The sequence below is a fragment of the Zeugodacus cucurbitae genome, chromosome 6 (assembly GCF_028554725.1).
Source record: "Zeugodacus cucurbitae isolate PBARC_wt_2022May chromosome 6, idZeuCucr1.2, whole genome shotgun sequence".
NCBI classification, from domain to species: domain Eukaryota; kingdom Metazoa; phylum Arthropoda; class Insecta; order Diptera; family Tephritidae; genus Zeugodacus; species Zeugodacus cucurbitae.
This window is the reverse complement of record NC_071671.1, coordinates 57,767,188-57,786,792: the sequence shown is the minus strand read 5'-3', so window position 1 is coordinate 57,786,792 and position 19,605 is coordinate 57,767,188. Positions and strand designations below refer to the sequence as shown.

The 19,605-nt window shown below is 32.4% G+C and overlaps 4 protein-coding genes across 6 annotated transcripts; 2 read left to right on the top strand and 2 right to left on the bottom strand.

Moving 5' to 3' along the window:
* The first annotated feature begins 154 nt into the window (after positions 1-154).
* Positions 155-3,621, top strand: LOC105217152 (WD repeat-containing protein 48 homolog). Its single transcript, XM_011192019.3, has 10 exons — positions 155-569; positions 735-954; positions 1,013-1,225; positions 1,290-1,868; positions 1,931-2,136; positions 2,204-2,308; positions 2,367-2,506; positions 2,568-2,763; positions 2,836-3,030; positions 3,092-3,621. Exons 1-10 carry the CDS (start codon positions 525-527, stop codon positions 3,206-3,208), a joined length of 2,016 nt encoding a protein of 671 aa, XP_011190321.1. The 5' UTR covers positions 155-524; the 3' UTR covers positions 3,209-3,621.
* A 789-nt stretch (positions 3,622-4,410) lies between these two features.
* Positions 4,411-5,595, bottom strand: LOC105217149 (protein Vhl). Its single transcript, XM_011192013.3, has 2 exons — positions 5,156-5,595; positions 4,411-5,085 (listed from the first exon to the last, which is right to left on the bottom strand). The coding sequence occupies exons 1-2, from the start codon at positions 5,399-5,401 to the stop codon at positions 4,744-4,746; spliced, it is 588 nt and encodes a 195-aa protein (XP_011190315.1). The 5' UTR covers positions 5,402-5,595; the 3' UTR covers positions 4,411-4,743.
* Positions 5,596-5,782: 187 nt separating this feature from the next.
* On the top strand, positions 5,783-7,371 carry LOC105217145 (trafficking protein particle complex subunit 2-like protein). Its single transcript, XM_011192006.3, has 5 exons — positions 5,783-5,927; positions 6,380-6,552; positions 6,626-6,713; positions 6,823-6,902; positions 6,961-7,371. Exons 1-5 carry the CDS (start codon positions 5,895-5,897, stop codon positions 7,004-7,006), a joined length of 420 nt encoding a protein of 139 aa, XP_011190308.1. The 5' UTR covers positions 5,783-5,894; the 3' UTR covers positions 7,007-7,371.
* LOC105217146 (endoplasmic reticulum metallopeptidase 1) lies at positions 7,034-17,910 on the bottom strand. 3 transcript variants are annotated; one of them, XM_029043437.2, is made up of 13 exons: positions 17,352-17,910; positions 11,964-12,477; positions 11,712-11,886; positions 11,570-11,654; positions 9,488-9,608; positions 9,262-9,416; positions 8,798-9,181; positions 8,550-8,730; positions 8,297-8,481; positions 8,090-8,233; positions 7,841-7,943; positions 7,361-7,743; positions 7,034-7,284 (listed from the first exon to the last, which is right to left on the bottom strand). In XM_029043437.2, the coding sequence occupies exons 1-13, from the start codon at positions 17,466-17,468 to the stop codon at positions 7,117-7,119; spliced, it is 2,715 nt and encodes a 904-aa protein (XP_028899270.2). In that variant the 5' UTR covers positions 17,469-17,910; the 3' UTR covers positions 7,034-7,116. The 3 variants fall into 3 exon arrangements, with proteins under 3 accessions (XP_028899270.2, XP_011190311.2, XP_011190310.2); XM_011192009.3 differs by having other exon boundaries at positions 17,357-17,510; XM_011192008.3 differs by lacking the exon at positions 17,352-17,910 and adding an exon at positions 12,969-13,110.
* Between the last annotated feature and the right edge of the window lie 1,695 nt (positions 17,911-19,605).

The window sequence follows — 19,605 nt, the reverse complement described above, 5'->3', positions numbered from 1 at the left end:
CATAAAAATGTATAACTATACTTATATTTACGGTATTTGTTAATAAATCCTTCAAAAATATACAGACAATTTCTTGCCATATGACAACATTATCAATGCTTCTTATCAGATTTCAATTGGATTTTGTTATGTTTGACATTCGTAGTGCGGAGCTGTCATTAATGTTGACAATTTATTCGCGAAAGAGAGTCAAGGCAGGCGCAAAGATATCAGAAAGAGTATAGCAATCCGAAGAGAACAACTGTGCAAAAGGAACAATTAGTGAAAATTTATTAAACAATTTTTAATTGTTTTTATTTCGATGTGAAAATAAATGTAGATGAAAGAGAATTCGTTTAGAAACTTGTCCGCAACGAAATAAGTTAACAAAGCTATCTTATTTCCCACGGCATACACTTGTTAACATTAATAGAAGAGCACAACGATTTTTTCCAACGTCAATATTCAATCGGACCGAAAAAAATTGCATCAGCATTGCTTTACAAAAGTACCATTGCCATTGATTGGGATAAGTGGAAGCAGACATGTTAACGCATAAAGGTTGTCAAGGTGGACGTAAGAAAATGCAGGTAGGTTATGAAGTGATTGCTCAATGCACTGAAGTGTTTGCTAAGTGATTGAATGTAGTGAATGTAGTACACTGCCGGCACATAAAGGGGCATGTATAGGAATTCAATAAGTGCTCTATAATGCGTAAAATAAACGTGAAACATTTTTTTTCATAATATTTATAGGTGTCCTTTGTAATACGGGATGCAGAGGAAAAACAACACAGAAATGGTGTTAATGCTCTACAACTCGATCCCAACAATGGCAAACTATATTCCGCTGGGCGTGATGCTATTATACGTGTATGGAACACAAGAACAGAATCTTCAGAGAAATATATACAATCAATGGAACACCATAACGATTGGGTTAATGATATTGTGCTCTGTTGTAATGGCAGAAATTGTGAGTATACAACTTAATTTTGTTGGTTATTTTGTTAATTATTTTTGCTTTCTTATAGTAATAAGCGCCAGCTGTGATACCACCGTCAAAGTGTGGAATGCCCATAAAGGCTTCTGCATGTCAACGCTACGCACACATCGAGATTATGTGCAAGCATTGGCCTATGCCAGAGATCGCGAACAAGTGGCAAGTGCAGGATTGGACAAAGCGATTTTCCTTTGGGACGTTAATACACTAACAGCACTGACTGCCAGCAACAATACCGTTACAAGTTTGACAAACTATTATAATTTAACCTTCACAAAAGTATTCACATAAATTATTATCTCTCACAGCCTCTAGTCTCACCGGTTCGAAAGACTCTATATACAGTCTGGCTATGAATCCTTCGGGTACGGTTATTGTTAGCGGTTCAACGGAAAACATATTACGTATTTGGGATCCACGTACCTGTACACGGAGCATGAAACTACGAGGTCACACCGAAAATGTACGTGCGCTAGTAGTTTCACCTGATGGTAGCCAAGTGGTGTCTGGCAGTTCAGATGGCACAATCAAAGTTTGGAATTTGGGTCAGCAACGGTGTATACAAACGATACATGTACACAAGGAAGGCGTTTGGGCGCTATTGATGAGTGAAAACTTTCAATATGTGATTTCCGGCAGTCGAGATAAGAACATCATTGTAACTGAGCTGAGAAATCCTAGTAATTCGGTATTAGTATGTGAAGAACGTGCGCCAGTGCTTAGTCTTGGTTATAACATTGACAAAACCGGTGTTTGGGCCACCACGTGGAATTCGGATATACGTTGTTGGAAACTACCGCTCTATGACAAATGTACTTTAACGTCAAGTGGTGGAATGGATGCACAATGGGCGATAGCGTCAAACACAGAACTGACATGCATCAAAGGTTAGTGTCGAAAACGAAATCGGAAGCTGATGATTAATTAATATATTTTTATACAACTCTAGGTGGTGCGGCCGTTAAAAAATGCGTCGTTTTAAACGATAAACGTTATATAGTCACCAAGGACACTGAGGAGAATGTTGCCATTTATGATGTGCTGCGTGTTATGAAAAAAGAAGATTTGGGCAAAGTGGATTTTGATGAGGAGCTGAAGAAACGTAATAAACAAGTTTACATTCCAAATTGGTTTACGGTGGATTTAAAGACTGGAGTGAGTAATTGTGATAGGTGAAGGAGTAATTTAATAAAATTTTAAATTACATTTTAATTTAAAATAGATGCCAACAATTGTATTAGGACAGGATGAGGTTGACTGCTTTGCTGCGTGGGTGTCTATAGAGGCTGGACTTCCAGAATGTGCGGAACCAACATCGGAGACTAAAGTGTGTCTACATACCTTGGAGGCCCTAATAGAATCTAATGATTGCTTGTTATTTTTAGATAAATTATGGAAAACTTTTACTGGAAGCATTGCTAGAAAGCTGGACACCACCACATAGCTTACCGCAAAGTGAATTAGAGCCAGATAGCCATGGAAATGGTTACTTTCAAGTACCCAAGCACACACCGGTTATCTTTAGGTAAATATTTATATAAGAAATATTTTGCATTTTTATTAACTCTACATAACTGTTTTCACAGTGAGGTAGGTGGACGTACGGTTTGTCGACTTTTGGTACGCGATGCAGCTGGCGAGAGTGAAAGTACACTATTGCACGAAACTGTGCCACAGTGGGTCACAGATGTGGTGATCGAGAAGACTATACCGAAGTTCTTGAAAATACCCTTCTTCCTGCAGCCGCACCCACAAATGATTAAACCAGAACGTACCAAAAAGGTAAATTAATTTTTTTTTTCTATTTAAAGTACTTAATTCCTTTACTAATTATATGCTTGTCTTCTACTATAGGATCGCTTAGTTGCCAACGAGTTTATACAATGCCGCAAAGTGTGCGAACATGTTTTGGAGAAAGTACTGGGCGCAGAGACAACACCTAGTGGTGGTAACGCTTCAAATTCCTCGCAGAATAGTCAAAGTGATGCCAATTCCGAGGGTTCACAAGTACCTGCTGAGGATCGCATTGAGTTATGGTGTAACGAAGTTGTGAGTACAAATTTTTGTAAATTACAAATTTATACACACTAACAATCATAATTCTGTTTAGGTGGTGGACCCCAACATGGACTTGCGTACAGTGCGTCATTTCATTTGGAAACAGTCAACCGATTTGACTTTCCAATACAAGACAAAGCCAAATTTTAGTTATGATGGTAAACTGTGAATAGTCGCGACAAGAATTACCACATCAACAACAAAAACAACAACTTAAATGCATAGCGTAAAGACGAAACCTGCTACAACCGCCACCATTCTTAATCCACACCAATTGGTTTTGTTGTGCTCGAAAATATTGCAAAATTTCCAACGCAGCAACGAAAGATGTGAAACAACAGGCTTCAGCCTAAAATGAAAATTAGTGCAATTTATTTTTGCAAAACATACAAACATTAAATGAGTATGTTTGTGTTTACACTTGAGTCTAGTTGGGAGCTAGTGCTTGTGCTATTTTCTAGAAATTGTGTTTATGCCAGCCACATATCTATGTGTCGTCAGTTAATCCATAAGTTTGACGATTTTTGATATTTGTTTTGTTTACTACGTAAAAGAAATCACGTTATTTAATTCGAACGTGAATATCAAAATAGAATAAACGAGCAGCTTAACTCTTTATTCATTGGATTGCATTGTGGATTTAATTTGTTTTCGATTCTCTCTTCTTTTTGCTTCCGTTTATTTTATTGTCAAATATATAACAAAACTGCATTTATGTCGTAAAATTGCATTCACAAATAAAAAATCCTTAAAAATTCTACACATTTAAACGCGTAACCTATTGCATACAACGTTAGCGCTCAACTAAGAAAAAAAACTATTTGTAATTGCATTAAAACACACACTATACTTATTTACACGATACTGCGAAAATGCGACTCCTAAATTAATGAACTTGAACGATACATTTTCCGTTTTTAATTACGCGGAATGAACTGTAATAAATTAATCTGTTATGAACGAATTCTGCGTTGTTAAAAGTAAACATTCATAAAAGAAATGTGCATTGTAAAACAATGGCAGTGTTCAGTTTTTCTAAACATTCGTTTTTGAAAACGAAAAAAAAAACATTTATTGTCAAAATCTGTTATGTATTCATTATATCTGTGGTCTAAGTATTCATTTAAAACGAGCTTACAGCTCGCTTTGAAAATTGTTTACGTATATTTTACGGATTTTAGCGACATTTAAGATATTAGTCTTGGAGAAATTCATTAATATGTATTAATGCATAAAATGTATGTGGCGCGTATTATCTACAAGTTATTTACTTTAATATAAGTTTAAAGCTATTCTATACGAAATTATACAAATAAAACAAAGTGAAAATATAATACGAAAAATCAAAAATTCTGCTATAACCGCAGCGACTATTATAAAATTAATTTACTATATTTGAAAAAAATATATATAATACATTAAAGTATACAGAAATTCAAATTTCACACAAGGAATATAAGTAACTGCATTCAAGCCAATAAACTGACAAATTTGTATATACGATTATGACATTTGTTTTTTTACTGTATTATAACTTTATAAGTAATACGCAGAATAACATGGAAATATTATCTTGCACGAGTTGCTCGCACTGCGATTGGCATAAAATCTTAAAAACGAATTTACCACTTTGAATTATTTGTAGCAATAGCTTAATGCTTTCAGCAAGTAAAAATTACATATTTTTATTTTCGGAGACACCAATTATATTACTCTTCTATTTTGGTTTCTTGGCAGATTATATCTCACATGTACGTTATTCACCCACTGTTCATTGATATATGTGGGACATAGAGGTCGTCTTAAACGCCTTTTGAGTTCATTTTTCAAAACATGAGGTATAGACATTCGTTGGTCAATGATATTCACCGCCAATCTCGGATCGAAGGGATTCAATGTATTTACAATACGGCAAAGGCAGTTTTCGCGTAAACTACGTAAAGGATAATGTATTTTAATTTCTTTACGACAAGGAACTCGACGTGTGGGATTCAATGGATCGTGTATTCTGTATTGGTTTGGCCAAAATCTAGGTACATTAGACACCTACAAAAAAATTAATAATGAATTAGTTTTTGAAGCTTTGCATGAAATCCACGCATTTATGCTTACTTACACACATTAATTCATTAGAGTCCTTATCACAAAATACCCAGGAATGATGTGTAAATGTGTTGGTTTTTATTTGAGCACCGGCCGCTAATGTGGTATGAAATCTACTACCACCCTCATCGAGCCAATACAAATGGAGAACGCGATTTGTCGTGTTGCAGAAGAGAACATAAGAGTGTCCATAAGGTTCTGGTACATCATAACGAAATGGGATTTCTACAGCAGGTGGATCAGGCGGTTCGAGAGCCATAACTGTTAACTATATCTATGAACTATATACCGCTAATTATTCCCAAAATGTGTAAATACTAAATGTCTATTGATGACTTCGGAACGGTTATCTATACTGTTGCCACTATGTTTTTTAACAAAAGTAAAGGATAATATAATTTTATAAATAAGTAATATTTGTGTTTTGATTTATTATACATCATATGCTGATACAATTTTTGACATTCTGCTTGCAAACAGCTGATTACTTGTCGGCAAGTGTAGTTGTATTATTTCGCACTTATGACTCCTCGCAAACAAAACACTTATAACTGAATGTATATCCATTTCTAATTAAGCTATTAAAATATATTTTGTAAAGGTTACAATTTTCATCTTTCTCCAAAAATATTATTAATTTTTATAATTAAACATTATCAGTTTTGCTTAAATCAAAGTAAGTATGTTTCTATCTGGCAGCACTGCATTTATAATGTCATCAAGTGCTGTGGAGTGATTGTGTTAAATACACAATGGCTGTGTGCATTTCAATAATTGGGAAAGATGTAAGTTTAATTTATATAAAGTAGTGTATTTGTGATAAAACCTGTGCATTTAAGTGGAACTTAAATAAAGTAGACGCTGAAATGTATATTTTGTATAAATCTGCAATAGAATCACTTGCTTAACTTCTCTGCAATAGTAAACAAAAGTGGAACATTAACGAGACTCGAAAAATTGCCAGATGTTACAATGTTTATATCGTTTTGCGCTATAACCACAATATATGTACATATGTATATGTGAAAATAATTATGAAAATACCGGAAACTTATATAGAAAAATCGGAAGCTAAAATTTATTTAACTATATGTTTATTAAATTTAGTTTTAAGATATAAAATGTGAAATATAAAATGAGAAAACAACACAAAAAAATTGTGATTTGAGATATCGCAATCAACTGTAAATTTACATTCAACTCATTTCAACATTCAACTCATTTAATATATTTGCAGAACGCCCCTTTATACCTAACTACAGCGGACTTGGATAAGGAACTGGAGCTTCAGTATCGCGTCCATGCTGCACTCGACGTCGTTGAAGAAAAATGTCAGCCTATTAGCAAAGCTACACCAGAATCCAAAGAGCTTTATTTGGGTATGCTCTACTCAACTGAGACACATAAAATGTGCGTACATTTATTTATTATTATATTTACATAAATATATAATTTTTTTATTTAATTCTTTATTTTTATGCAGTTATGGCTTTGTGACTAACACAAAAATTAAGTTTGTCATAGTTGTGGACTCAGGAAATATAGCGCTGCGTGAGAATGAAGTGAGAGCTGTGAGTATTCAAACTAATTGAAACTGAATATGCATTTCGAATATATACATATTTGTATATATTAATATTTATATAAATAAATATTTAATACCATATTTTGCTTTTACAGATGTTTCGAAATTTGCATATGCTTTACACGGATGCTGTTTGCAATCCATTTTATGCGCCGGGCGAACCACTAGCTTCTAAGTAACTAATATTTTTTATTTAAAATATTTTTTACTATTTATCATAAATTCTCTTACAGAAAATTCGATCGTGCTGTGCAAAAAATTATGGGTGGCAATGCTTAAGTACGATTTAAACTACATGCATGTATGTATTTTCTTCATTAAATCGTTATTTATTAAATATCGTCATTGTGTAAAGTAAAACAATCAACAAAAATAATGCAACACTTTACTTAAAATATATAACGTTCATAAGAACTAGGCCATTCCATAACATAGGAGTACGGTGGGAATGTGGCAAGGAACTTTTTGGTTTCTTCATCGCGTTCGTGCTCAAAACTAACATAATGTGCGGAAATGCCCAACTGCATTACTGATTCGTCAAACTCGCTATTCTCCTTCTGCAATAATAAAGAAAACAATGTTTGTAATATTTATACATATAATATATGTAAATTTAATAAAATGTTCACTTACTTTCAAGTCAATGTAAAATTTGAGTGGTGTACTTATTTTGCCATAAGAGAAGAAAACATGGAATGGTGGTTGGCGACGCAATAAATCCGGCAAGAAAGACCAACCGCTGACCGTCACCTTCTCAAGTGGTTGCACAAAAATGCTCATATGCGAGGGTCCTTCAAGTTCGAATTCGAAACGTACACTCTCTGTGCTGGTGTTGACACTTTTACGTAGCAGCGTTAGACGTGGTACTCCTGGCAATTGTAGCGGTACTTCACGTGGTAGCCAAGCAGCTTGACGACGTGATTTCGTTGTGCGATGGTTGAATATGGGCATGCCACACATCATATACTTGTCACAATCATCGCTAATGTTATACAAATCTTCCAGATCAACGTAAGCTGTGTTGGGGTGTGAAGAAATATTGATATTTTAATTTGTAGAAAATAATTAATATTTATATAAAAATTAGTGGATTAAATTAATATTTCTACTTACGTGCAAGTGGTAGATGTTTACGTCTATCCTGGAAATCAAAAAGATAACCAGACTCGTTGCGGCTAACGGTGCCATCGAATTCGTAGAATACACGACGTACTTCCTGCAATGAAAATCATATAAAATGATTGTTAATAGCTGTACAACTATATGTGAGTGTATATGCAGGTTAAACAAATCCACTGAGGATAATTTATAATTGTTGTATATATGTATGTGTGTCGTGTGTCTGCATGTCTGTGTACTTACTAATAAATTGACACGCTGCACATTAGTTTTTGGCCGATAGGGAAAACCGATTTTCGACATTGCAGTCAAGGCAATAACAAGCGTAATCACTGGCAGTATAAGGAAAACCAACTTTGGACGATTGAAAATGTTGAGCAATGGAATCTATAGAACAATAAAAATAAAAGCTTAATAATGTTGTACAATGTAGATGAAATGGAAACTTACCAAATAACCCATAGACAACATAATACCCATAATAGTAATGATAGCTATATATAAATCTGGATTACTGGCACTACCAAAACGACCCATCATTGGCATTATGGTGCACAAAAGACCATGAAATAGATATGTGAAGTATAGGAAGGGTATAACTTGGCATAATATGACAAAGACCGACCAGTAATAAGCTGTATGGGCGATAAATAATTGGATAATTTGTAAATTATACACACAAATTATTAATCAACAAACTTACAGCGTTTATGCAGTGTTGTTATCATGTTCAACACCAAGGATATGCCATGGAAGAGCAGCGGAATCATGAGGAAGTACGAACTGCGTATGCCCATAAAGGTTAGACCGATACAAAGTATAGCTAGTATCAATGTGTGCGCATGATCGACCAATTGTAGACGGAATGGTGCTGAAACTTTATCCTTTTATGCACAAAAAGGGAAGGTATTGTAGCATTAATTAAATATGTATGTATGTATATAAACTCACATTACGGCTTATGCTCAAGTACAGCAGTGTGGGTGTACTCAATCCCAAGAGGGTTGGACAGATGTATAGACCAAAAATCAACCATTTACTGGTAAACCATGTTAACGAACGATCGGCGCTATCGAAAATCAACGCCATAACTAGTGGCAATACGAAGGCCAAAATCCAACCAATTAAATGCAGCAGAAATATACGCAAGAATAGACGTATAATATAGCCGAGGGAAACGTAAGACTCAGCTGCCATGAGGTACATCGAGATGCCAATGAGCGCTACAGCGCCCACAGCGACACAGGTGTTGAGTACACGTGCTGTAGCTTCGGTATAGTAGACGACGAAATAACCGAAAAAGTCGTAGAAAACATTGTGACCCTTGGCATGGCGCTGTGTGTGGAGTAAGGAAAATTAAATATTAATAATAAAATATTTATTTTGTTTAATTTTCTGATTTTCCTTTAACTTACAGATGGATCCTTTAACTCTGAGCTGTTGGAGAAGGCGCGTGCCATGGCCAATATGTTATCGCCAGTTGTCTGCAATGTGCCACGTGGTATAACGCTGGCGCTATCGAATTTCGTATGGTACACATAACCGTTATATGAGTGCGCTAAGTCGAGACCTATGGGAAATTGCGTAAAAAATCCATATTTTTTATATGAAAGTACTTTAATTAACTTTGTGTGTACTTACCTGGCAATTTACCGTATGTGCTGAAGATTCTGAAATCTGTGTCCGAAGGTAAAATACCAGCTTGGAATATTTCCTCAGCAAATGTGGTTGCATATGAGCGTTTGACGCTTTTACGGTAAATCTAGAGGTAAATTTTGTAAAAAATGTTTTAAAAATTAATTCTGATCATAGGACCCCACTAAAGTTCAACTTTGGTAAGCTTTTCTATGTATAATTTTTAAAAGCTTTAATTAAGCTTTCATTTTATGATAGTTTAAAAGCTTTAATAAAGCTTTTTATTTGAAAAGCTTTTAATAATTGATCATTAGACTTTACTTTACGATATTTGAAAAGTTCAGTACTCGAAAGTTTTTTTTTAATTTGTTAGCAAGCTTTAATTTTATGAAAAGCTTTGGGCAAGGTTTAATTTATAAATATCTTAAAAGCTTTTATTTAATTTTAATTTTATCATATTTGTAAAGCTTTTAGATGATAAAATTTTAAAAGCTTTTAGTAAACATTCATTTTATGAATTTCCAAAAGCTTCTTTTATGATAAATTTTTGAAAGCTTTTAGTAATCTTTCAATTTATGCTATTTCAAAAGTTTTTCATGATACATTTTTATAAGCCTTTGGTAAGCTTTCATTACATTATATCTTAAAAGCTTTCATTAAACTTTAATCATATGTTATTTCAAAAGCTTTTAGATGATTAATTATAAAAACGAGGACTTTTTCTGTCAAAGGTTCAGTCGTGGAAAGCTTTCATGTGATTAAGTTCTTCGCAGGTGAGCTTTTTAATCCTTAGCTGTCTTGGTGAACTTTTACGAACTATTTCTTCAACTAATGACAATTTCTTCAGAAACATATGCCACATAGCAAAAATCTGTTAATCATCATATATTATACGCGTATTAGATTAACCCTTTCATGTCAGAATTAAAATGGGCGGAGATAACATTTTTTTAGGACAGATATATATTAGTCTTAACTCAAATATGAAGTGATAAAAATTTCAAAGTCCTATGTATCCTGGTTCATTAGTTGCAAGATGTTGCTTATAGGCACAAATTAGATTATTATAAAAAAACTAAACACTTTTTTCGTGAAATTTTTTTTTAAATAACTCTCTTATCTTTACTTATTTATATAGTTCATTTTGTTTTAAAATAAAACATTTTTTTTATGTTTTTGAGCACTTTTTGTATAAACACTTCAGTATAACTTTTTCGCGAAACCGATTTTGACAATTCCACTCTGCGGAGAAGGCCTACTGAATGAATACGTGCACAGCTCATTACAAAAAATGTAACTGTAAGCTTGCACAACACATAAGTCTACATAATTGAAAAAACCGCTGGTCAAAAATATTTAAATAACGAGAGTTAGAAGCCGATAAGTACAATGTTGCCTATAGGCAACATTTGGCATGAAAGGGTTAAGTACCGGCATCAACAAATCACATGGACAATTAAGCCGTTGGAAAGCTATAAGCACAAACATAGGGGTTCATATATATGAATAAGCATGAGCTTATCTAATCATAGCCCGCATTACGCCGGCTTTTATCAGAAATTGTAGGAGGAGAGTATTTTTTTATTCTCCTTCGCGTTGACAATAAATTGCTCGATTAATTTATGAAGTAAGTGTGCCATAAAAAAATGCAAAACCGCTTATGTACTCATGGGAATATTGTGAATTGTGTACTTGATAAAAAATGGTGTGTTTACCCCACGCAAACCACACCGACGCATACACCAGTATGAGCTTAGTCATACATATGTATTTTTGAGGAACCATTTGAATTGTGATAAGATTTGCCTTGATTTAAGCATAAAGATAGGTGCGCTTAACTCAGTCTTATCGCGTTGGACAGATACTTGGATATAATTTACGAAGTATATCACTGACTTTTAATTAGAACTATAAAAAATCAAATAAAAGGTTTATCGAACTATTAGTTGAGTATCGATTTGGAACACTTATGTTAAAGAAAAGGAAATAACTTTGAGATTTGCGTATGAAAAAGTTTTGATAACTCGAAAATTCAAGGTTAGCGAGATAGGCAATGTAATCAGTGTAATAGTTTCGTTAGTGACTTACATCCATTAGCCAGGGATGATTTGGTCCGGATTGAAAGAGAATCTCACGATTGCCACTACCCGCCGAGTCCAAATTAATAAGAGCTCTGCAAAAATTCGAAAATGAATTCTAAATCTTTTACAATGCTTCCAGAAACACTTACTTGCAATTCTTGGCCCACTTGTGTTGCGTTATGAAACCGTGTGAGGCCTGCAACGGATTCTCTTCGGCACCATTAAAAAGAAAGACGATGGGATGCCTGAAGGGTCTGCGATTGGTGGCGAGTACGCGTAAGGTCTCAAGCATTATGACAACCATAGCACCATCATCACCAGAGCCTGTCCGAAATTAGAAACAATTTAAATATTTTACACATTTTCCTCATCCTCTCCGCTTCACTCCAGTTCACACTTACCTGGACTACCCGGCTTCGAATCGAAGTGACTATTAATCAGCAGATATGATTCGCTGGTGCTTGCTTTCGTCCGGAAACGTACCACCACATTTTGTACACCCTGATACATATTCACCATAGTCCAGTGTATATATGCACCCGAAACGACTTGCACATCGATTTCCATTTCGAAGAGATCCGTCTGCATAACACGTCTTATGTCTTCCAATTGATCCAGTAGCAGCTGTACTGTATGATTCTCATTTGCATGACTTCCCACCACTTTCGGTCCAATTTTATCGAAATCAATGAGTATACGCTCGGCACGTTCTGCTATGAATCTGCCAGGGTTCAAACTCGCATTCTGAATGGTAAGTCCAGTGGGTAGCGAGAAGAAGACTGGCACAACAACAGCGAATAAGAGCACAAGCCAGAACAGTAGGTAGGCTGGCGCGAAGTACCATGGAACCTTCGAGGTTGGTTTCTTGTGGTAAGTCATTTCTTCCGTGGCTACCTTCTCCTCATCGGGCGCGACCTGGTGAGTGTTAAAAGTGGTATATTGTTTATTGTAATGTTTAAAAGCACATATTTTACAGAAAAAAAATAGGATCCACATTCTTTTCCCTAAAATTGTTAACCCTTCTACCCTTCATCGTAATTACAGACCAATACTGACTTTAAGGAAACTCTCTTGAATAAATATTTCTTTAAGGAACCCTGTGAAAGATCTTTTCAATTAATTTTGGATATTTGCTGTTTGAACCTCCTGAACGTTGGTCCTGGTCACGTTTGATGCTTGGGACCTACATTGGATACTTTTTTGTAAGGAATCTTTTCTCGTCCTTGTAGATTTCTTTGCCGAAACGTAGAAATCTCTTTACTATTTGTCTTGACTTCAGTACCGCACGTTTAAATCACTCTTTCTTTGGAAGGATCTCTTCTAAAATCTCTTCTCTTTCTAAAATCACTTTAAGCAACTTAACAAATTCAAAATCCTTTTAAAAGATATTCTTATCCTATACTCACTTTTTTCACTTCTTCTTCGGACATTTTTCTATTCACTTTTCCTATACCGATCTGACCCTGATGGTTAGAGAGTATATTTTGTTATGTTAGTACAGACCAAGTTCAGACTGATATTTAAACAAATCTTCGCAACGCATTAGAGTATAAGGCAAGAGATTTTTTTTCGCAAAAGAAAAAACAAATATCCAAAAAGGTTATACAAAGGTTGAGATATAAACAAAGATAAGCAATCGTAGTTTATATTCATGTAGTATTTTTATCATACGCTAGGTAAATTGCTGTGTATTTTTGCAGCGCATAATGTATTTTAAATTAGTAACTAGCTTCAGTTTTCGATTGTTTTCTTTTTTAGTTTATGTTCGCAAACCCTTTTTTAATGCTTCAATCCTTGCGCCAGCTATCGAATGAAGCTACATTGTTAAGTTAATTAAAGCTTTTTACTTTGAAACTGTTGAGCTTTCACTTTTATGCTCTAAATTCTGAGCTTTCATTGCTTATATTTGTATATTATTCGCATCATTTTATCGACGATATTAGATAAATATACCAGAAATCGACGTACATATTGTGTAATTGTCAAAAATGCTTAATTGAACTTAGAAGAACTTTTGTAGCCTTTGAAAATATTTTTTATTGTATTAGTTTTATTTTAACCGGAAAACCAAAACTCAAAACTTTTTCTTTGAAAATTATTAACCTTTCATTTTTAAGCTCGTAATTTTGAGCTTTCATTTTGATATCTCAAAGTTTTCTGATATTTCTTTTATTATTTTATCCACAGAAATAAACCCAGAGCTCGTTATTTAAAAATTATTGAGCTTTCACTTTTAAGCTCTAGATTCGGAGCTTTCACATTAAAAGTTTCAATTTTTTAATTTCTTTTCTCACAGAAATATATAACAATAATAAGAAAAAAATATTTCGACCCATCTTTTTGACTTTTCTATTACGTACTCTAAATTTTCACCTTGTATATCGTATATCGTACATCTATCATTTGGTCTATAAATGGTTATTTCCAATTTATGACCATATTCGATAAACAATAAATATGAGAGTATAAGCTAAATCAAAGGGGTTATCGTATGCTATGCTTACTTTTATTTTTATTTTTGTTTTTGATTTCTTATTTTTTTTTTATTGCAATCAAATCTTGATATCCTTTATGATGCTTAGTGTTTTGATTACGTATGTACTCGTATATGAAGATATGAGAAGTTTATTTGGGTTTAGCATCAATTGTACCAGATGACTGCTTTGATTGTATGCGAGTTTTTTTAGAGATTCGATACCACATATATATTTGTTGTTGTATTTTATATATTTTTTTTGTTAGATATCATTTCTTAGGTTTATTGGTTCGTTGAGGTAAGTGCAATTATTGAATTTATCAAATTGCGTTGTAAAATTTTGACGGAACACAACGTTCGGTGCTTGTTACCAACTCCCACCATGTTAGGTGAGGTATAAATATCTAATAATATACTCACAATAAAGTAATAAAAGTGTAGTACTATTTTTTTTTTTAATTTTACATTAGTTTTTTATTAGAGTTGCTTATGAAACTATGTAGTTTCATATTTTTTTTAGTCTACGTGTTTGAAATCAGGTCTGCTCCATTCTCATGAAAGATGCCAAGGCATCAGGTGGTGATTTTTAAGAAAATCTATGTGTTGCGGCATTAAAAAATTCTCCTAATTCACACTTTGGAAGATTTATGTGTATGTAAAATCACTCCAACAAAGTTGATATAATCAGGGGTGTTCTGGAATCCAAGACAGATTAGCTTAATGTCAGAATGGCAAACCAATTCCGATTTTCATTGGTGTCACAGAATCTGATTTGATTTTCGTCTTTTCGAATATAAGCAAACCAATATTCGAATCAGCTGTTCTGCTATTTATTCATGGGGAAAAATTAGCAAGACATGTTTTTGGAATTATAATCATATAATTAGTTCAAAATATTCATTAAACCCAAAAAATATAATTAAAATGAGAAATTATTTCAGCTTTTAAATATTTTATTTGGCAATGAAAGTAGCGCGAAAAAATGAAAGTTTTAAAGAATCACAGTAATTCGCTTTATGCTCAAAGGAAGTCGAAAATAGTAATTATTTTTATGTACATATTTAAGTGTATATAAAGTGGAACTTCTCTAACTCGAATCACCATAATCCACAAAAAAACTTCGAGGAAATTTGTATGAAATTGCCTTTCAATGCCACTTCAAGAGTTCGACTCATGGAAGGAAATCTGTATGAAATTTGATTTTTAAACGATATTGCCAATTTAAAAGTTCAAGTAATGGAGATCTTCGAGGTATGGAAGTACCACTGTATATTGTTTAACTTTTATATAAAAAGTTAGAAATTTCGATGATCTAATCTGAATTACTTATTTTGTAAAATTCTTAGAATATTTTATTTTTTCCCGTTGAATTCAACAATTACGTCATTTAGCGTTCTTATCTTATTTTTTAATAATAATTATATTTTTTCCAAAGCGTTTTAACAGCAAATCAAACTAAATTTGAACAAAATGTCTCAAATCTCTCAGCCCTGAAGCTCTTGGTTTGTTTCTGATAGTTAAACCGATAAAATTGATTTCCATAACACCTAAAACCAATAGAATTTCTGATTCGAACATCAAACCAATAATATCAGAATTCATGCACGAACCAGAATTTTTTGTCGGTTTAAATTCTGATTCCGACAACTGTCAGATTCCACAACAACTCTGAATGAGATCTTCTTCCAATCATCGAAACACACCTTATACTCGATTTTTGGTATTGGTATTTTCAGTGGTATCTCGTATGCTTTTAAAACGACGTCACTTAATCATCTCTTTATTTTGGAAATAGGAAGTAGTCACGCGGAGCCCCGACAGGCGAATATGGAGGCTGTGGACCATCGTAACAGTATTATTTTTGTTTAAGAATTCACGAACAAGTCCACGATGTGTGAGCTTTTAACAAATGAAAATCGCCAACCTCATAAAAACAAGTCTCGTGTTATAGTCAAAGTAAGCAATGAGTACAGCAACATAATTAAAAAAATAAAAAAAATTCACGTTATTTTTTCAACACACTGCGTATGTTCAATTGCCTTGCCGTGATAAACGTATAGAGCAATCTGTTTTTTATTTTTATGAATGTAGAAATTTTGTAAATTTTAATTTTATAATTCCCGTTATTTTTTGAACATACCACATATATCTGTATGAACTTGACTCTAGAATTTATTTATGGTTTTAGATTAATATGAGACCGTTGTCATCTATATATGTACTATAGTGTACTGATAATTTTTCAGCAAAGTAAGATTCAATATAGAGAAAACCCTCTAAGAATTTTTGAATTTTAATAATTCCAAATATTCAGCAAATAACGGTAATTAATTTATAAAATTTTTTTTTGTTGGATGAACTGTAAAAATTTCTAAGTTTTATAAAAATATTGCTGGATCGACGGTGCGTATGAGTAATTTTCTCACTTTCATTAATTAAACGATTTTGTTTATAGTAATAACTGTATATTAACTGAAATGTGGTCTTTCTTAACTAATTTAAAAATATTCAAAGTAGCTGAAAGATTTTAGGTATTTAATTTAATTTAATTAATTCTTTCAACTATATGAATAATGCACCATAGCGTATGAGTGACCTGATTGAATAAATAAGAGATGATGGCTGAAGAAAATTTAAATAAGATTCTATTCGGTGTGTATGTCGTAATTTTTCGACATACTTTTCACTTTCTAACAATTTTACAATTATTTTGGAAAAAATAAATGAACTTCGAATTCCGGTGAATGCTTAGGTGTGGACTTGTAAGCAAATTATTTTCTTTTTAAACCAAAAATATGCTTAATTTTTCAACTGGTCTCTTGGGGAGTCGACATTTATTGCTTGATCTTAATAGTAATATATTCGAGATATCAGTGTATATCAGCGAAAATATTCGCAAATCAACAACAGACAGATATATGTATGTATATTCCATTTACTATTATTTAGTAATTAATTATATATGGTAATTTCGTTTCTTCCGATTTTGTAGTGCACATACAAGTACATATTTATGTAGATTACCAGTTGGAACTTGTATACATTTTAAAATGTATAGTGTGTCATAAACCAAACTTAATTACAGTTTTTTGTTTTTTTGTTTGCTTTTGTTTTCACTCTCATTTCACACTATTTGCGCTCAACAACAAAACTTAGTCTGACTTTTTATCACCATAGACCGTTATTTATCTCAGTTCGAAAAATCAGCAGATATAAAAGTGAAACTAATTATTACTATAAAGCCCTATCATAAATGTATCAATATCGTATAAAAGTTATATAATTTTACATTTCACATATCGCCTGTGTTTACCTTACGTTTTAAAAAATGCCAAAAATACACACAATTCGTACGGTTGAAAAAATCACGTAGACTGTCACGACTCAACTGATGCTGCCACCAGTGGCGCAGTGTTGCGAGAGTTAACATTTTGTGTCAACCCACAAAAAACTCAGATTTCAGCAAACAAACACACTCCGGAAAAAATACAAAACAAATGTCGAGATCAAGCGGAAGAGGAAGAGCTGAGCGCCCGCTGCTCTACTATTATGTATGCTATGTGTGTCTGTTGCTGTTGTTACGCTGATAATGCTGCGTGTGATCCGTTGTGTAAATATACAAAAAAAAAAAATCAAATCTTGGTTAATTTGTTTTTCTTCCACAACAACAACAACATTCATTTCTTTAATCTGCATAAACTTAAGCTCAGGCTCTCTGTGCACACACACACACCCCGACCGTAGAGCGCGTGAGTCACGTATGTATGTTTGTGTGTTTGATTGCTCTAGTGCTCACATACTACCGTTTAGTAATGCGTTAGTGTTATCTATTATTTTTTGGGAAAAAAAATTATACAAACAAATATTTTTTATTATTTTTTTTTTATTTTTCTTGATTTTTTAATATCATTATTTTTTATTTAATTTAATTTAATTTATTTTAATTTAATTTAATTTTTAATTTAATTTAATTTAATTTGATTTAATTTTTCATTTAATTTTATTTAATTCAATATAATTTAATTTAATTTATTTTACTTTATTTTATTTTATTTTATTTTATTTTATTTTATTTTATTTTATTTTATTTTATTTTATTTTATTTTATTTTATTTTATTTTATTTTCATTTATTTTATTTTATTTTATTTTATTTTATTTTATTTTATTTTATTTTATTTTATTTTATTTTACTTTATTTTATTTTATTTTATTTTATTTTATTTTATTTTATTTTATTTTTATTTTTGGTTTTGGTTTTATTTTTTTCTATTGTTCTTTTCTTTAATTTTTTTATTATTTATTTATTTTTTCAAATTAACGATTCGAAAAACAAAGGCGACGGGCTTGCATTATCTCTCAAGTTGCCGGCTACTGACTGAGTAGAAAATTACACAATTGTCTGAGCAGCAATGAATAAATATTAAATAACTTATTTAATGCTCGTTTGTGTAGTATATAAGCAAATATTAAACATTTATTGCCCTTAAATACCTGCCTTCTTACATATATGTATATATATATACCTAATTGACATACATAACTTCATATGTAAATAAATATGTGTAAATATTTTTGTAAGCTTGTATGTATTGATAATTTGTATAAAAGTGATTTAATTTTAACCAATGCCCAGTGTAATTTTCCGCCTGAGGGCATACGTCATTAGTAGAGTGACAACATATCTACTAATACATTAGTATTAGGTGGGGTCTAACAAAAGTTCGTTAATATACTGAAAATATATTTTAAAGGTTCTTTCTTAAGTCCACGAAGGTATATCAAACACTAAAAATATTTGCAGTAAACGTAATGAACATTCATTCAACAAAAGAGATGATTTACTGGTACTAATACTAATTCTTACAACACGATTTACTTTAATATAGCAGATGAGTTGAATTTTTACAATAATTTTATTTAATGTTGAGTATGAACTCATACATACATAATGTTCTCCAGCAATTTGGTAAATGGTTTATGAATATTAATTGTAGGCAACGTTTCTTAACTTAAGTTAAAAAAAGTATAGTACAAGGCAATGTAAAATATCTCGACAATTTTTCCTCAACTATCGAGATTTCACTAGTCTCAGCTTGAAACAACTTTGATTTGATATTCTTTTGGTCAGTCCAAATTTACTAGAGTCGAGTGTCTTAAACCATAATTAGAAATCTTGACTTGATACATTTACCGGTTTCACTTCAAAGGTCATTGTGAAAGTCCCTCCTTCATCAGCTCGTGACTTGACCAGCCCCGAAATATAAATCTAAACTAAATTAAAATTCAGTTTTTCCGAGCTCTTTACACTCCAAATGATCTCAAGTAATATAAGAACTGTTTGTCAATGACGTTGTCTCTGTATCTACTTTTATTTAGTGTTTTCTAACATTTTATTTTACTTCTAATGTTGCCTTTTTCCCATTTTGTAGCCGAAATTAATATGGGACGGGTTTTTCGATAACGTTCCTTCAAATAAAAAATCTAACGCAATAAGAAAGCTGTTTCAAAGAAGAAAATTGCTTCATAACTGTTTCAAAGAAGAATTATGTTTCAAAGAAGACATCT

What these genes read in the sequence shown, in the direction of transcription:
- LOC105217152 (XM_011192019.3), top strand. Translation starts at nt 525, where the DNA reads ATGTTAACGCATAAAGGTTGTCAAGGTGGACGTAAGAAAATGCAG. An exon ending in GTGGACGTAAGAAAATGCAG is followed by an intron (nt 570 to 734) that starts GTAGGTTATGAA and finishes TAATATTTATAG; the next exon opens with GTGTCCTTTGTAATACGGGA. An exon ending in AGAACTGACATGCATCAAAG is followed by an intron (nt 1,869 to 1,930) that starts GTTAGTGTCGAA and finishes ATACAACTCTAG; the next exon opens with GTGGTGCGGCCGTTAAAAAA.
- LOC105217145 (XM_011192006.3), top strand. Translation starts at nt 5,895, where the DNA reads ATGGCTGTGTGCATTTCAATAATTGGGAAAGAT. An exon ending in TCAACTGAGACACATAAAAT is followed by an intron (nt 6,553 to 6,625) that starts GTGCGTACATTT and finishes ATTTTTATGCAG; the next exon opens with TTATGGCTTTGTGACTAACA. An exon ending in GTGAGAATGAAGTGAGAGCT is followed by an intron (nt 6,714 to 6,822) that starts GTGAGTATTCAA and finishes TTGCTTTTACAG; the next exon opens with ATGTTTCGAAATTTGCATAT.
- LOC105217149 (XM_011192013.3), bottom strand. Translation starts at nt 5,401, where the DNA reads ATGGCTCTCGAACCGCCTGATCCACCTGCTGTAGAAATCCCATTTCGT. An exon ending in ACTCTAATGAATTAATGTGT is followed by an intron (nt 5,086 to 5,155) that starts GTAAGTAAGCAT and finishes ATTTTTTTGTAG; the next exon opens with GTGTCTAATGTACCTAGATT.
- LOC105217146 (XM_029043437.2), bottom strand. Translation starts at nt 17,468, where the DNA reads ATGTTAACTCTCGCAACACTGCGCCACTGGTGGCAGCATCAGTTGAGT. An exon ending in CACATACGGTAAATTGCCAG is followed by an intron (nt 9,417 to 9,487) that starts GTAAGTACACAC and finishes AATTTCCCATAG; the next exon opens with GTCTCGACTTAGCGCACTCA. An exon ending in AATTTTACATTGACTTGAAA is followed by an intron (nt 7,285 to 7,360) that starts GTAAGTGAACAT and finishes TTATTATTGCAG; the next exon opens with AAGGAGAATAGCGAGTTTGA.